The sequence below is a fragment of the Diceros bicornis genome, chromosome 11, assembly GCF_020826845.1.
Source record: "Diceros bicornis minor isolate mBicDic1 chromosome 11, mDicBic1.mat.cur, whole genome shotgun sequence".
In the NCBI taxonomy this organism is placed as follows: domain Eukaryota; kingdom Metazoa; phylum Chordata; class Mammalia; order Perissodactyla; family Rhinocerotidae; genus Diceros; species Diceros bicornis.
The window spans coordinates 38,258,881-38,278,163 of NC_080750.1; the positions used below are offsets into that span (position 1 = coordinate 38,258,881).

The 19,283-nt window shown below is 35.5% G+C and overlaps 1 protein-coding gene across 1 annotated transcript in view; it reads right to left on the minus strand.

Moving 5' to 3' along the window:
* Window positions 1-19,283, minus strand: part of IQCM (IQ motif containing M) — a 334,584-nt gene that overhangs the window by 288,324 nt on the left and 26,977 nt on the right. The window contains exon 4 of the mRNA XM_058549817.1: window positions 727-817. Coding sequence (XP_058405800.1) covers window positions 727-817 — 91 coding nt within the window. The remainder of the gene's footprint in view (window positions 1-726; window positions 818-19,283) is intronic.

Consider the following 19,283-nt stretch of genomic DNA (forward strand, 5'->3'; position numbering starts at 1 on the left):
CCCCAAAAATTTCTGACCATGTTATATAATGAATTAATATAAAACAAGCCACTGAAAAATACATTTCAACAGAGCAGTATTTATAGCCTACAAGTATAAATGTTCTTACAAAATGTGATGAAGGGTCTTTAGAGGTTCTGTCCATAGCTTTAAGGCCAACAATTACGTACACAATTGTAAAGTTACGTTGAAAACAATGATGTTATTCAGTGGAATAACTCAGAAAAGTAACTGACCCATTTCCAGACACCTTCGGAAAGCAGAAGCAATGATCAAAATATCTGCCTTCGAACTATGCTCTGTAGGATCAGCCTCACCTTCTGTTAGAAAAAGGCTAACTTTAAATTATTAAATTAAAAAAGAAAAATTATAACTTAACTCTGCTCCATAATTGCTGCAGATAAGTTATTAAAATTCCAAACTTATGTAATATTATCATAAAATATGGCATTTTTCTCAAGAAAGCCACAAATTGGATTTGAGTTTGTGTACTATAAAACCCAGATGGTTTACTTAACTACTCAGACATCCTCCAGTTCAAAAGTTAATTGAACTGAAAACTAAAATTTTGATAATTGATATGCTTTGAGGGCTCAAGCAGAAGGATAAATTAGCCTCACGCATGGGGTGTTAATAAACTTGAGAAGCCATGACAATTGGTCAGGAAATATTGGCAAAGGAGAAGAAAAGTATATCTTTTCTATAGGGTAGCTAAGTAGGCAGTACCTGGACTTCCCATGACGCTGTTGTTTTTCTTTCTCCATTTTTTTACTCACTGATTCAATATTAGTCACTATTTTACCCAGTTTCACTTGTTCTGGAATTTAAAAAAAATAGTTTTAATTGTATACTATTAGTTTTCAAGTTCTAAGTGCATTTTTGGAATTAAATTGCAAATCACAGATTTTTTAATAACCGGAGGTACAATATTTTTCAAAAAAATTACTAACACAAAGATACTTTAAAAACACATTTGGGTGGTTTTCTTCACCCCATGCTCCTCAGAGGTTTTGCAATTACTAAAATTTAGGACTGAAAGTAGAGAGTAAATGAACTGCATATATCAGAAAGGAGATAGCTCCCGGAGAAATGTCGGCAACAGCACATACCAATGAATATAAACAGCCTCGTTTATACATATCAGCATTATCATCATCATCATCATAAGGCTTAGCTTTTATAGGAGAGCGTGTTATTTTAAAATAATTTAGCAATCATTAGTTAATGTAAATAGGAACACTGCGTGCTCCAGAAATCCCACCCACTTGATAGAAAGGAAGACTGAAGTCCAGCAAAGGAAAGGTCTGCTTTTATTAAAAAATCTAGTTCTTTGAGTCTAAAGAGTAATTTACATCAATATTTTTTAAATACCTATTACTTTCTATTTTGTACAGACAATGGGACTAACATAGTTTGAAACTTTATAACAAATTATTGTCATATATCTATTAAGCACCTTCTAGCTACTAGCTCAGGTATATTAAAGATATAATAAAGATACAGAGAACATATAAGATGAAACCCTCTGTTTACAAACTAGTTGGTGTGTCAATGCTAACAAATAGAAGAGCACAGTTGAATGCATTATGTAATTTAGATTTTAAATGTATAACATAGAATATAAAAATTTTGGAGAAATGTAAAACAGAATGTTAATTTATTGACTATTTAACAGAATGTTAATTTATTGACTATTTACAATATACCAGGGGTGTTGGTTAGCACTCCCTATGATTATTTCACACTTAAGCCTCAGAACCTGTTTTGTGGTGCTTTGTTTGTTTGTTTTTGTTTCTGTTTGGTGAACTACTATGATTATTGCTTTTACACATGAGGAAAGCAGCTTATAAAGATTTTGTAAGTTAAAAAGTGCAGTGCCAGAACTCGAACCTGTATTCCTCTGACTGTAAATTCACCCTTCATCACTCTGCTCTACTGCCCCCCAGAGTTCATGGTGCCTTGGGTGCCTAATCATGGAAGGAGAATAATTTCTGCATTGCTTCCTTTGGAGGGTGACAATAGAGTTCAAAAGACACACTCCATGTAAAGATACACTGTAGGTTGAGAAATATCATATTAAGGTGAAGAAGTAGAGAAAGAACTTAAAAGTTTGAGTCTTAAAAATAGAAACATCTAGGGGGCCAGCCCTGTGACATAGTGGTTTGGCAAGCTCCACTTCAGCGGCCCAGGTTCAGGGGCTCGTATCCCAGGCGCGGATCTACATCGCTTGTCAGCCATGCTGTGGCGGTGACCCACATAAAAAATAGAAGAAGATTGGCACAGATGTTAGCTCAGGGACAATCTTCCTCAAGCAAAAAGAGGAAGATTGGCAACAGATGTTAGCTCAGGGCAAATCTTCCTCAGCAAAAAAAAAAAAATATTTGCCATATGCAAAGTGTGCTAATTGCTGGATATGGGTTATCATATTTTATTCTCACAACCACCCCATAAATTAGGTACTATTATTATCCCCATTTTACAGATGAGGAAACTGAAGCAGTGAAATAGAGATTAACTTTCCCAAGTTTACATAGCTAGTAGTAGGTAGAGTACATATTCAGACCCAGGCAGGCAGTCCATGGAGCCTGCATTCTTAATCTCTCTGATACTCAATATGCATATTTGTTTATTTATTTAAGGAAGATCTACTTAGTGAAAATTTCTAACTCCTAGAGAGGGGAGATGTAGGATATAACTTTTAATAAAACATGATGACCACACTCAATGGACAGCACTACTAACAGTGACAATCACTGCAGAAAAGTGAAGGAGAAAGAGGATGGAGGAAAGGTCACAAGATAGGCAATCTAGAGATTGATAGTGAATTTTTCAGTGATGCTAAAGGAAGTAAGGTTGCCATGAAAGAAAGACAAGGATGGAACGACAGAAATTAAAGACAGCATTAGGATCGAGTGAAATTTTTTGGTTTTGTTTTGTTTCTCAAGGCAGGGAGATTGTTATACGTATGATATAAAATGGGGAAGAAACCAGTATAGATCAAGAGATTGCAGATGCTTACATCTGAACACCCTGGGAATTGAAGACATAAGCAGGAGCAGATTCACTGTACATCTGGAAAGGATGTGATGAAGCTCACAAGTTATTATTTAAGAAAGGATCATATTCTTTTGAAAGCATATGAAAATAAACGTTCACTACTTATGATCTCATATTTATAAAAAATACATATATAAATACATAGATATGTGTGTATATTGATTTATCTATTGCAAATGCACAAGAAAAATATGGAAAATGCATACCACAGCAGAGATCATTACTTCATACCAAATAATCCATGCACTCCCCTATACTTCCCAGACTTCTTACAATTAGGTTGAGTCTGTGTTACTAGATTCTGGCCCACAGGATGTGGGCAGATGAGATGTAAGCCACTACCAATCCTGGGCTTTAAACTATTCCTCCAGCCCACTCTTTCCCCGCCACAGAGCCAGTGGAAGCCTGTATACCAAATGGCAGAGCTACAGGGGAACTATTTATCACATTGTGATGTGAGGGAAAAATAAATATTTATTAAATGTAAAGCCACTTAGAAACTGGTGTTTGTTGCTCGACAGAGCCCAACTTATCCTGTCTAACATTTACACCAAACTAAAACTATTAACAGTATCTTTTTTTAGATCTTTAGAATGAGCTTGTTTTACTGTAATAATACAGTAAAAGATATGCCCATTTTGAGAAAAAAATCTGTTAAAAACTTTGAGCATAATCCATTTAAATGCTAAACTGAAGGAACTAGAGAGTACCATTTAAATAAATCATGTTAGGATTATATCCAAAATAAAAAATAAGTGCAGTTATACCCCTAGAAAAAGTAGTATAGACTTAAAGGAGATTTCTAGAAAGGAAATTAAAGCATATGAAAATCCAACATCACTTCTAATTAGTTTAGATAAACCTCTTAGATGGGGAATCAGACTTACTGTGTGACTTTGGGCAAATTATAATATCTCTGAGTCCATAACTATTCCCCTTATGTAGAGTCTAGCCTCTAAAGCAATTACACCAAACTCTAGAATTTCAGTTCTGGAATATAAATTATAAATCACTTCTGGTTAGAATAATTAGTAAATAAGAGACAGACAAGGAGACTGGGAAAAGAAAATGCAGGTAAATCGATGAGTTTGGGGGTTTTGTAATGAAATCAAACAAATGGAACATAAAGCATTAGAACTGCCAACCAAAGAACTCTAGTCCTTAACTCTATTTACCATGCTTTCCTCAGAGTTCAGCTGGAACCAATCATTCATTCACCTGTAATCAATCATCCATTCAATTTCCTTCACTTCTGACTATTTCACCTGTCTCTTTCATGAGCTCATTTTGCTTCAACGACCTCCAGCTGTTGTTTATGCCCACGGCTCTTTCCTTGCCTGCCTTCTAATTCTTGAATGATTTGGTCCACTCCCATGGCTATATTTATCATCTAACGGTGAATGTCTCACAAAATCTGTGTATCCTGGCTCAGACCACTCTCAATCGCCATATTTGAATAACCAACTGTCTCTATACACGTCCCAAAGACATCCCAATCAACATGTCCCTCTCACAATTAATGACACTACCGTCCATCCATAAACCTAGAAGCCACTTCTACTACTCAATCTCCCTCACCTCCTCATACAATCATTTATTAAATCCCTTCCATCCTTTTCCACTAATACTGCCTCCATACAGACCTTTATCATCTCTCCTCTGGAACACGAATAGCTTCCTCACTTGAATTTCTGCCTCCAGCCATGATATCCTCCAATCCATCCTCTATACTTTCCATAAATAATCTTTGATTTCCAATCATAGGATTTTAAATTACCATTGTGTCATTGTTTTTATATTTAATTTCAATGTAATCAGAGAATATGATTTGTATAATTCCAAATTCTTTGAAATTTTACTGCTACTCTATAGGCCAGCATGTAGTCAATGTTCTTAATGTTCCATATTTGTCTGAAAATAGTGTGTATTCTCTCATTGTTATTCTAAATTCATCTAATAAACCAAGCTTGTTAATTTAATTGTTTAAATCAAATATTTTATAGCCTTACTGATATATATGTATGCACACACATATATATGTATATACATAATTTTTTTTTTTTGCTGGACCATTTGAAAGTAAGTTCCAAGCAGCACAATATTTCACCCTTAAATACTTCATCACATAGCTCTTACAAAGAATTACTTCTCCTACATATTCACAATACTCATTCAAAAAATTTAACAACAAAACAATAGTGTTATTTAATATACTTCTATTTTCTGTATATAAATTCCCCTAATTGTCCACTAAAATATTATTTCTAGTTATTTATTTTTTTCAATCCAGGATCTAATCAAGGATCACATAGATCTCTTAGATCTACTTTAAACTGGAACTGCCCTGTCCAGTATGGTAGCCACCAGCATATGACTACTAAGTGCTTAAAACATGACTACTCTAAATTAAGATGTGCTGTAAATATAAAGTACTCTTTGAATTTCTAAGATTTACTACAAAAATATAATATAAATAATTAATAATTTTATGTTAATTACATGTTTAAATAATAATATTTTCATATATTGAATTAAATTAAATAAAATATATCATTGAAATTAATTTCACCCGTTTCTCTTTACTATTTTTAATGTGACCACCAGAAAATTTTAAATTACATTTGTGGCTTGCATTGCCTTTCAACTGGACAGCTGACCTAGAACATTCCTCCCACTCTTTTTCATCTTTTTTGACATAGATATTTTTATAGGCAATCTGGATTTACCTCATTGTTTCTTTATGACTAAATTGAAATTAAATATTTTTGACAGGAATAGTACATAAGTGATATGGTGTCCTTCCTGTTACATCACATCAAAAGGTGTTGCAAAGTTGATCATTTGATTAAGATGGTAACTGCCAAATATTTCCATTATGAAAGTATTTTTTTCCCTTTGTAATTAATAAATAATTTCTGGCTGATACTTTTCGTACATGTGAATATTCTGTTCCCCACTCACCTTTCATAAAAAAGGTTTCAGCATCCACTAATAATTTCTGTCTAAGTCAGTCATTACACTGGTACTTGCAAAATGATGTTTTTTGTAATTCTAACATTCCTTCTACGTTTATAAACTGGCATTAATCTGTAAGGGAGAGATTTTTCTCTTTTCCTTTTTCCTCCTTTTTGGGACACATTAATCCTTTTTACTCAGTGTGTTATAATATGCTTCCATCACTATTCTTTTTGATGCTCATAATGCCAAAGTTCACCAGCCAGCTCCTGTACCATTTTGACATATCTCCATTAGTCTTTGAACATTCCTTCCATTCTGCCACAGAAAGAGTTCTAGGCTCATTTTGTCCTTTCCGTGTCTCAGACCTAGAATCAGGTCTCCAAGAAGCAGTGGTCATTATCTCTTCTAAAATCACCTTTCTCCCCATTCTCTAGTGTATCCTAATCAGAAAATTCTGGTTAGACTTATGTTAAAAGTTCTCAATATACTCTCCAATATACTTTCTTTTTGTAAGTTTCTTCAGATATCTGTTCTAGTTTACTAATTCTATCTTCAGCTCTATTAAATCTGTATTTCAAAACATTCAATTTCTTATTTAAATTATTATATATTTATTTCTAAAGTTCCTTTAGTTGTTTATCAAATCTTCCTGAACATCTTCATAGTCTCTAGTTCATTCATATTTTTATACTTTTACTTTCTAAACATATTAAGCATAACTTATTTTCTATTCTATATCAGATAATTCTAATCTCTATGGTCTTTGTAAATGTAACTTCATTTTGGGGGAGCTGGAGGTCTAAATCTTTCACTCACAGTGGCTAATTTCTTCACGTATTTTGTGATTTTATTTTAAACGTAAACTCATATTCCATAGGAATGGGAATTATTTGCAATTTGGGATTAAGATCTATTCCTCAAGAAACAATTTGGTTTTCCTTCAGGCAATCAAGGGAACATTCAACTCATAATAACATTAAACTAATTTCTCACTTAGGGATTTTTGAGATACTGGTAATCTGGATTCTGATTCAATTCCAGGTGAGCTTGTTTGTGGTTATGAATTATAAGAGGAAACTTCTTTTTTTTCTTCTCTCAAAGCCAAGGATGAGATAGTCAAGTTACTTTGCCATTTCCTTCTTACAGATCAAGGCATTTTTATTTTCTTGGTTTAGTCTTTCATTGATGGCATCACCTTGTTGGGGGGAGGGTCTCAGATTTGGGGGCATCTTTGACCTGACTTCCTGTCTTGCATGTGCCATAGGTATTTTCTCTGTGCCTCACTCGGGCAAAGTCCAATGAAAATGAAAGCTTGAGGCCACCAGAGATATGCAGAGACTGTCAGGCACAGAAGCTGGGCTCTGCCCTAAGTCTTTAGATTTCTTCTTCTGTTTTTTTCCATTTTGGATTTTCACGTGCTCTATAAAAATGTGTTGAATGAAGGAATGCCTGAAGTACTTTTCCCCATTTTTCTAGTCACTCACATTTCAAGACTCAACTCAGGGCACGTTATTTGGTCTATCTGAACATAGAAACAATTTGCAACACTTATTGTTTACTTAGCCCACCTGTGATGATGAGGACTGGGAGTTAGTCCCCTTGAATCCTCAGCACCTCATTATAATACCTAATGCATTTAGCAGACATTTGTTATACAAATCAATAAATAAAATATTTAACACCTCTTATTCAGTTACATAGAATTTTTAATATCACTACTTCATGTTTGCCAGTGACATGGATTAATTTCTTTAAATTTTTTTTATCATATACAATAGATACTACATACTTTCCTCCTTCAACTAATTCCCATTTCTCCCCTAACCTTGATAAAGAATCCCATTTCTCCCCCTTCCACCAAAAAAAGAAAACAGGAGCTCTAATTCAGGTGGCTGAAAGCAGCTAATCTTAAATAGTTAAACTGGACCTATGTAAGTTACCAGGAACTAGTTTTCTAGAATTTAGAGTTTTAATAATTCAGAAATTGGATACTGTAAAAGGGATTGTGTTCCCTGTCACAAGGGTCTCCTGATAGAGATTGGGCAGAAACTTTCTGGAGAACATTATAGAAGGGCTTTTATATCATGAAATTAGTTGGGCTAGAAGGCTTAAGGTCTCCTCTACACAGAGACTTAATGATACTATAAAAGTGCTTCATGTAGGTTAAATCCAGATCCTTTTCATTCAAAGAATGAGGGTTTAGATTTTGTATATTCTACAATACTTTTCTCATCTTTCTATCTTTTTAAGACTCACTATTCAAACTGTATTCAATTTCATATGAAGTAATTACAACAAAATTTAAAACAACGTTTCAAATTTACAGATTCATTAGTCAAGAATGACAGATTGCAATTTACTGACATTTCACATTCTAGTGTGTGGGCTGGGTGGATGTCATACGATTTTCTACTGCTGGAATTTCCATCACATGTGTGTTATATAGAATGCCAATTCCTCACTAGATTGTGAACTCTTTCTTGGTCTCTTGAGGACAAGGATTGTGTTTTTATCATTCATTCAACAAATATTTGCTGAATGCCTATAATGTGACAGGCAGTCTGCTAGGTACCAGGGATGCAAGAAATAACCTGGAGATGATGAAGGCTGTATTCTGGGGAATTACATTAGCTAAATAATTAAATAATTGCACAAATAATTGAGTAATTCCAATTGCATTGCTATGAAAATTTATTTTCATTATCTCATAAATTTAAGACAAGAAATGAAATGTATCCTTTAGCTTTTGTAAGTAGGAGGTTATTGGCGGACAATTTAATAGAAAGATGGAATTGGAAGCAAGATTTCACTATTCTGAAGGAATAAAGTTATTGGAGATAATAAATGTAGAGTCTCCTTTCAAGACACGTGGTTTGAAGGAAAGAAGAAAAACGAAATGATCACCACAGGGACATAAGTGAGAAAGAATGTTTTGGTGTCAAGATATTTTTTAAATAGGAGAGACTTCAGGAAGCTTATATATTACAGGAAAGGAGAAGGTAGAAACAGAAGAAAGCAAATAATACATAATAGATAAGATATGTTCCTGACAAAGAATGGAAGGGATAGAATAGAATTTAGCCATGATGTAGAGAAAAGAGGCATTTCCTTCTAAAAGAAGAAAGTAGATAAGGTTTCAGGTAGCTATTGATAAGTTTCCAATAGTTTACCATCAACACCTTTATCTTCGCCATGAAGCAGGAGGTGAGGTCATTTACTGAGAGAAAGGGATAGAAGTTTGATAAGGGTCTCCAGGAGAGTGGCAAAGATTTGAAATAAATAGTAAGCGGGGTGGGTAAAAGAATTGACCAAGGTTCAAATAAAAGGTTTTAACACTGACTACCTCATCATCATAGCTAACACTTAATAACAAAACAAAAACTTCAGTTTCTCTTTGCTTTATAGCAAAATGTTTAAACTGGTCGTCTACACATATTATTTGCATTTCCTCACCCCACTTACTCTCAGTCCACTCCCAATCCAGCTTGCACAGTCATGGCTCTTATCAAGGATACATTGACTTCCACGGTATCATGCCCAATGGACAAATCTCTGTCTGCTTTTTACTGGGCCTTCAGCAGCACTCAAGGACAATGACTGACTCTCTTGTGAAGGGATAATGTGACAACACTGTCTCCTGGTTTTACTCCTGTGAAAACCAGGCTGCTCATTTTCAGTCTCCTTTGCTGATTCTCCCTCTTCTACCAGGTATCTAAAGAATAGCACGCCTTGGGCCGCTATCATAAGCCGTTTTGTTTATGTTAACTTCACTTGTTCCTTAGGAGGTTTCATCCAGTTCCCTGGATAAATTATGTCCTTATACTAATGACTCTAAAATTTCATTTTCCAGCCCACACCTGTCCTCAAAATTTCAGACTCATGTATACAATTGTCTTATATGTGAACTTGCATGTTAATAAGCATCTCAAATATTATATATTTAATGGAACTCTTGATTTGCTCTTCCGAAAACTGTTCTTTCTTATCTTTCTTGTGTCAGTAAACAATATCACCATATAGCCACCCGTTCAAACCAGAAACTCATTACCTATCACTAAAATATATCTCAAATTTGTGCATTTCTCTCCAATTTTACTATCACTACAACGACTGCCACAATAATACTGCGTAACAAACCAAACCAAAACTCAGTAAGTTACAAGTTTAGATTTTTCTTGCTCACAGTCCTTTGACTTGGCCAGAGCAGCACTGCTTCAGGCTGTGAGTCAGCTGGCTTTAATAGGCCAGGTTGGAGGGGTGCATCCTGCAGCATGGTCTTTTCATGGCAAATCAAGGAGTGTAAGAGACAAGTTAAACCACTAATACATTTAAAACTATTGCTTGCATTATGTCGTCTCATCTTCTATCGGTCAACGCAAGCACACAGCCAAGCTCAAAGTCAATGGAGCAAGTAAGTATACTCCAACCCAACATGGAGAAGGAAGGGAGTGGATATGTGTTGAACAATAACCCAAGTAAGCCAACATTATCTTTTGCCTGGACTGAAAACTAGCTTTTTAATTAGTCTCTTGTTTTCCCTCTAGCCTCTATTTACTCCATTCTGCACATAGAGGTCAACATATCTTTTTAAAATGGAAATTTGATCATAACAGTCTCCTCAAAACCATTCAATGACTTTCCGCCATTCTTAAAATAAAAATCAGTTCCTTGCCATTACCTACAGGGCCATACATCATCATCTGACTCCTGGCCACATGACTTCATATCACTATTTTATTTTCTCTGACATTACACTATAGCCACAATGGTTTCCTTTCAGGACCTTGAATAAATCAACTCCTGTCCCTTCTCAGGGCTTTTTCACAGCCTGGATTGCTCTTATATTGTTTCCAGTGATGTGCTGCAGTTGGCTTGTACCAGCTTTCAAGAGTCAATTGTTAAATTTTTAGAAGTTTTGCAATCCAGACATTACGCCCTTGGTAACCTGAAATCAGCCACAGCAGGAATATTTATACCATGAAAGTCAGGACATGTTATATCTGCATTCCCCTCCCCCCCCCAGGCAAGTCAGTTTAGCAGCACACCACTGGTCCTCTTCTCCTTCAGATCTCAGATCAAATATAAGTTCCTCAGAGAGCACTTCAGGACATTTTCATCTAAAGAAGGTCCACACAGTCTATTACATCACTCTATTTCCTTCATTGTGATAGTCGTGTTTTGTGATTGTCTTATCTATTTGTTTACTTTTTGCCTATCTTCCCCCAGCAGAATGTAAGCTCCATTTTCACAACTATGCCACCAGTGTCAAGAAGAGTAGCCGGCATATAACAGATGCTTAACAAATACTTATTGGATGAACGAATGAGTAAATTTTTCCCCTGGTATGTTATGAGTTATTTAAGAATGGGGACATTTTTATTCCCTTTCTAACTCATACATAGCATTATAAATCAGCAGCACAGTAAATATTAATTGAATAAATGAAATAATTTACAAATGTGTTTACTAGGTATAGATAAAATAAATTTCAGATTCTATGTCAGAAAGGAGAATAAAGACATTTGTGCTAGACAGATTGTCTGAATATTTCAGATTTCACTACATATTTTTCTACTCCACCATCACGTAGATATTATTAAAATCTCAATATAATATCTCAACTAACTACTACAATCTCAATATAATATCATTCAACTAATAAATTATTATTAAATACCTCCTTCAGCCATGTGCCAGAGACCATGGAGGCTATAAGAAAAGGGTAAAACATCATTAAAAAACCACTTCCCAAAAGTTTATATTCTATTAATCTCACAGTAAAGGTAATCATTCATTCATTTATTGAACAAAAACTTTAGTGCCTAGCCTAACATAAATTATGCACTCAATAAATGCTGAATGAACAAATAAAACTCAGCCAGGAACCAAGAGTAGAGTTTAATTAAATGCAAGAGAATATAAAGTTCTCTATGATGTCAGCAGAAGTGTACTGGAAATTAATCCAGGTTTCATCAGTACAATTTAAGTCCACTATGAGACCTCAATGCATAAAACAATAGTGCAAAATGTACTAAAACAAAAAATTGATAACTATTCTCAGAAATATAAAAATATAATGTAATAGTAATGAAAAGAAAGGAAAAGATTACACAATTCCAATAAACTTTAAGACAATTTACTCAAGTATAATCAATTAATGTCTACCAGGTGCAAATTATTATGTTAATTGATATGATATTTCAGGAATCTGAATCTCATCCTCCAGGTGGCTATATTGCATTATTTATGAGGGATCATACAAAGAAGTGGCTAAGAGGGCAGATAGACTTCAGGGGGTATAAATTTGAACTTTACAATTTATCACCAGTATGACCCTCAAAAAGTTACATCACATCTCTGAGTTCAGCTTCCTCATTTGTAAAAATGTATATGATGATAGGAGGTTGCAACAAGGATTGGTGAATGATACATGCAAAGTACTTAACACAATGCCTGGTACACAGTAAGTGCTCAACAAAATTAGTGATGTTGATGGTTATAATGATGAAAAGTATAATAACATGACATTGACTATAGGCTAAATAGTAGATGAGGCAGAAATATAACATATTATAAAATGGAGGCTATAAGTGCCATACAATAAAGTGCTACCAAAATATTATATTAAGTATGTAAACTTTTGGTAATAGCACAACACACTGAAAACAAAATACAAAGTCATATTATCCTAAATAAATATTCCTATGCCTAAAACTTCTCTATCAAGCATTCATTTCTCTCTTATCCAGTATAAAATACAACAGTATTCATCAAGCCTTTGGGAAATTAGGTAGCATACACTCCTCCCCCACAAAGAAAAACAGTACCAGTTATCCTTTAGTGAAATAGCTGAACCTCTACCAAGTAAATATCATAGCCAAAGGCTTAACAAAATTGCCCAGAAGACATGTGTTTATATTGATCTTCTTGGGCCACCATCTCCTACAAAAAACAAAAAAAAAAACAAACAAAAAACCCTAAAAAATCAAACAACAACAAAAACCCAAAGACGTAGCTACATATTTTATTCTTTTTGTTGCAATTGTAAATGGGATGGTATTCTTAATTTCTCTTTCTGCTACTTCGTTGTTAGTGTACAGAAATGCAACTGATTTTTGTATGTTGATTTTGTATCCTGCAACTTTTCCATATTCGTTTATTACTTCTAAAAGTTGTCTGGTGGATTCTTTAGGGTTTTCTATATATAAAATCATGTCATCTGCAAATAGTGACAGTTTCACTTCTTCCTTTCCAATTTGGATCCCTTTTATTTCTTTCTCTTGCCTGATTGCTCTGGCTAGGACTTCCAGTACTATGTTAAATAGGAGTGGTGACAGTGGGCATCCTTGTCTGGTTCCTGTTCTTAGAGGGATGGCTTTCAGTTTTTCACCATTGAGGATGATATTAGCTGTGGGTTTCTCATATATGGTCTTTATTATGTTGAGGTACTTTCCTTCTATACCCATTTTATTCAGAGTTTTTATCATAAATGGATGCTGTATCTTGTCAAATGCTTTCTCTGCATCTATTGAGATGATCATGTGATTTTTATTCTTCATTTTATTAATGTGGTGTATTACGTTGATTGATTTGCGAATGTTAAACCATCCCTGCATCCCTGGAATAAATCCCACTTGATCATGGTGTATAATCTTTTTAACGTATTGTTGTATGCGATTTGCTAGTATTTTATTGAAGATTTTTGCATCGATGTTCATCAGTGATATTGGCCTGTAATTTTCTTTTTTTGTGTGTGTGTTGTCCTTGTCTGGTTTTGGTATCAGGGTAATGTCAGTTTCGTAGAATGAGTTAGGGAGCTTCCCCCCCTCCTCAATTTTTTGGAAGAGTTTGAGAAGGATAGGTATTAAGTCTTCTTTGAATGTTTGGTAGAATTCACCAGGGAAGCCGTCTGGTCCTGGACTTTTATTTTTGGGGAAGTTTGTGATTACTGTTTCGATCTCCTTACTGGTGATTGGTCTATTCAAATTCTCTACTTCTTTTTGATCCAGTTTTGGAAGGTTGTATGATTCTAAGAATTTATCCATTTCTTCCAGATTGTCGAATTGGTTGGCATATAGCTTTTCATAGTATTCTCTTATAATCTTTTGTATTTCTGAGGTGTCTGTTGTAACCTCTCCTCTTTCATTTCTGATTTTACTTATTTGTGCCTTCTCTCTTTTTTTCTTGGTGAGTCTAGCTAAAGGTTTGTCAATTTTGTTGATCTTTTCAAAGAACCAGCTCTTGGTTTTATTAATTTTTTCTATTGTTTTTTTGGTCTCTATTTCATTTATTTCTGCTCTGATTTTTATTATTTCCCTTCTTCTACTGATTTTGGGCTTTGTTTGTTCTTTTTTTTCCAGTTCCTTCAGGTGCATTGTTAGATTGTTTATTTGAGATTTTTCTTGTTTGTTGAGATAGGCCTGTATCGCTATAAACTTCCCTCTTAGAACTGCTTTTGCTGTATCCCATAAATTCTGGCATGTCGTATTTTCATTTTCATTTGTCTCCAGGTATTTTTTGATTTCTTCTTTGATTTCTTCGTTAACCCAGTCGTTGTTCAGTAGCATTTTGTTTAATCTCCACGTATTTGTGGCTTTTCTGATTTTCTTCCTATAGTTGATTTCTAGTTTCATACCGTTGTGGTCAGAAAAGATGCTTGGTATTATTTCAATCTTCTTAAATTTATGGAGACTTGTTTTGTGGCCTAATATGTGATCAATCCTGGAGAATGTTCCATGTGCCTTTGAAAAGAACGTGTATTCTTCGGTTTTTGGATGGAATGCTATACCTAGGAATAAACTTAACCAAAGAGGTGAAAGATCTGTACACCGAAAACTATAAAACATTTCTGAAAGAAATTGAAGAAGACACAAAGAAATGGAAAGATATTCCATGCTCTTGGGTTGGAAGAATTAACATAGTTAAGATGTCCATACTTCCTAAAGCCATCTATAGATTCAATGCAATCCCTATCAAAGTTCCAACAACATTTTTCACAGAAATAGAACAAAGAATCCTAAAATTTATATGGAACAACAAAAGACCCCGAATAGCTAAAGGAATCCTGAGAAAAAAGAACAAAGCTGGAGGTATCACACTCCCTGATTTCAAAATAGACTACAAAGCTGTAGTAACCAAAACAGCATGGTACTGGCACAAAAACAGACACACAGATCAATGGAATAGAATCGAAAACCCAGAAATAAACCCACACATCTATGGACAGCTAATCTTTGACAAAGGAGCCAAGAACATACAATGGGGAAAAGAAAGTCTCTTCAACAAATGGTGTTGGGAAAACTGGATAGCCATATGCAAAAAAATGAAAGTAGACCCTTACCTTACACCATACACAAAAATTAACTCCAAATGGATTAAAGACTTGAATGTAAGACCTGAAACTGTGAAACTTCTAGAAGAAAACATAAGCAGTACGCTCTTCGACATCAGTCTTAGCAACATCTTCTCAAACACCACGTCTGACCGGGCAAGAGAAACAATAGAAAAAATAAACAAATGGGACTACATCAAACTAAAAAGCTTCTGCACAGCAAAGGAAACCATCAACAAAACGAAAAGACAACCTAACAATTGGGAGAAGATATTTGCAAACCATACTTCTGATAAGGGCTTAATCTTCAAAATATATAAAGAACTCATGCATCTTACCAACAAAAAAACTACCAACCCCATTAAAAAATGGGCAAAGGACCTGAACAGACATTTCTCCCAAGAAGATATACAGATGGCCAACAGACACATGAAAAGATGTTCAAAATCATTAACTATCAGGGAAATGCAAATCAAAACTACAATGAGATATCACCTGACGCCCGTCAGAATGGCTATAATTAACAAGACAGGAAACAACATGTGTTGGAGAGGATGTGGAGAGAAGGGAACTCTCATACACTGCTGGTGGGAGTGCAAACTGGTCCAGCCACTATGGAAAACAGTATGGAGATTCCTCAAAAAATCAAGGATAGAACTACCATATGATCCAGCCATCCCACTGCTGGGTATTTATCCAAAGAACTTGAAAACACCAATTTGTAAAGGTACATGCACCCATGTGTTCATTGCAGCGTTATTCACAATAGCCAAGACTTGTAAGCAACCTAAGTGCCCATCAAGGGACGAATGGATAAAGAAGCTGTGGTATATATACACAATGGAATACTACTCAGCCATAAGAAACGATGAAATCCAGCCATTTGTGACATCATGGATGGACATTGAGGGTATAATGCAAAGTGCAATAAGTCAGAGAGAGAAGGTCAAATACCGCATGATTTCCTTCATTAAGTAGTAGATAATAACAACAATAAACAAACACATAGGGACAGAGATTGGATTGGTGGTTACCAGAGGGGAAGAGGGGAGGGAGGAGGGTGAAAGGGATAATTCGGTACATGTGTGTGGTGATGGGTTGTAATTAGTATTTTGGTGGTGAACATGATGTAATCTATGCAGAAATAGAAGTACAATGATGTACACCTGAAATTTTTACAATGTTATAAACCAATGTTACTGCAATAAACAAAAAATTAAACTGGAAAAAAAAAAAAAAAAAGACGTAGCTACAGTTCAATGACTCTTGCAAATCTGAGCCTTTGCTAGAGCTTACTGGGCTCTGGTCCACCTGATGGAAAAATACTGGTATATATCCCTAGTCAGCCAATCTTGATCTTTCCCTTAAACAAAATGAAAACAGGTGTCAGGAGATAATTCTCTATGAATGTTTTCCTATTGCTGCACTGTCAGGGTTTTCTGAGCAACGAATTCTGGTACTTGGGTTAAAGGATGCTTGAATGGCAAAAGAGCTATGGAATTTAAACATAGAGCCCTCAGGAGAGATTTAAAGGCACCTCGCCTGGAGACATTGATTTACATTCCAAGGAGTAATAGACATAGGGACCTTCACTTTACCTCCTCTTCCCAGAATGGGTTTGCTTACATTTATAAAGCACTGGTTCTCCCTTCCCCTTTCTCTCCTCCACCCCCGCCCTCTCCATCTTCTCTTTCTCTCTGTATCTCACCGCAGGGAAAGAGAGGCAAATGTGTCAAATGCCCTAAATAAGCTCTAAACTTCATAATTTCAGAGTTCCCCTTCTGTGGTACTAACTTCACTGTACATGCGGGTTACATCTGCCCTTACTATGGTGTCCCAAAGGGAACTGAGGCATGGGGAAACTGAGGTAAGATGCTCTCTACGTAATTAAAAGTCTGTCTCTAATCCGGAAACCTCATGTTTCTTGTCCAGATAGACAGATAGATAGATAGATAGATAGATAGATAGACAGATAGAGATATAAATTTTAGATAGATAAAGATATAAATCTTAACATAAGCAAGGCTGACACACTCCTTCCCTTCACAGATGACCCCCGTGGAGGTGAGGAAAGAGCTGACTTGCAGATGTGTGTATTCCTTAGTCCAGCAATTATTCTGGCCCCTCATAGCTTCTTTCCAAGCTTAAGCATTTTTGAGTTTTCACCCTCTTCTCTGGACAACTCCTCATGTCTCAAATTCACTGCTTCTGTAGCAGCTCTTTAAATCTATCTCTGTGAGGTCACCTCCCCCATGCCTGTTCCCTATGCTCCCTCGTCACTGTGGAAGGAAGACCGTCTTCCGGTTATGACTTCAGTTGAACACCTCAGCACTATTCTCTTTTAGCTCACAGCTGGGTACCTACTAAACCCTCTCGAACTAACCATTCTGTTGCAATATCTCTCAGGACAAGAGTTTTTGAAAACGACTTGCTAAAAACACTCATTCCTTCAGGAAAGGCATCATACCAGACAGTGCGATCTACATAAGGTGAGCAGCATGGGCATTTGGGTGGACAGACTGAGTTTACAGCTCCACTGCCAGCCTTGGGTAAGCCATTTAGCCTCTCAGCTTTAGTTTCCTCATTCTAAAATTGGGGAATGATACTTCTGAGCATTATAAATCAGATTGTAATGTGTTAAGTTATAAACTAACTGCATATAAAGCACTCAGGAAATAGGGAAGTTTTGCTGTTGTCATTAATATTTTTACTGTCTCTTTTGCTTTTCACTGAGATAAAACATAAATTCAACACTCACTTTACCTAGTAGGACTCCTGTATCCACTAAGGATATCACTGGGGGGACCCTCAAGGAACTCATCTTCCCTTCCCATTGTGTCTGATCTAGGGAATACAGGAGACTTGGTCATAACCCCAAATCCCTGTGAACGTGCTTCCCAAAAGAGACATACAAATACACCAACCGAGTCTCAGAAGCAAGTAAATACATAAGGACACTCTAACATAGGCCCTCAATCAGATTTTGAGAACTCAAAGAACTCATTTGACCCTAGCTGGAATACTACCCGAAGAAAGCTGGGAAAGGGAGCAGTCACCAGAAGTGGATGACAGATATAAACACAAACCACTGTAAAACTAATTATATTCACATGTTGGGGGGATAGAAGCATTCATGGAGAAGCCTAAACTATCACAGCCCTTTATCATAACCATTTAGTAACCTTGACATAACAAGGAAGATATTCATTTATAATTTTATTCCTCACAGTAGATATTCATGGAGTGAGAAGGGTGTAATAACTAGGGCAGGGCTGCTAAACATAGAAGGTGGTAACTTTAAGGCATTAGGGAGTGTTTGCAAATGATGATTGTTTTTATTTATTAATTCTTTTGTAGCATTAACCATGTTGCATCTTGCAGTGGTGTTGCCATCTCTCTTGCATGCGCACACTGAATTACTGAGCAGTGCTATGCAATGTGTCTCACACACTCTGGCACTTCCATTTCATACTTCACAGTTTTAGTGTCACTTTGAGGTTTGAAATGTTTCACAGTTATTTGCTATATGTGGGTGCCAAAAAAAAAAGTCAGCCTATATCACTGAAAAAGATACTGCAAGAATAGAAAACAGTTAAAGTCAGATGGGAAATTTTGTCCCATTAACATTCAGAACTTTATCAAGAATCAATTTACTTTTTATCAGAATCTAATTTATGTTTTACTGATGCATGGGTGCACACAATTATTTTTCTCAGCACATATAGTTTTGATAAAGTTCAATATACACTTTTATTGATGTAGACAAGATTCTATAATTAGAAGGAAATTGAAAACACCGTACATCTTTTCTAGCCTACAACATGCTCATATGCTCTAACATAACAAACCCAAATGCCTCAACCCAGTCACCTGATCCAATCCAGTATAAATATTGAGTGAATTTCTATGTATATATCTTGACGCACGTTTCAGTTTA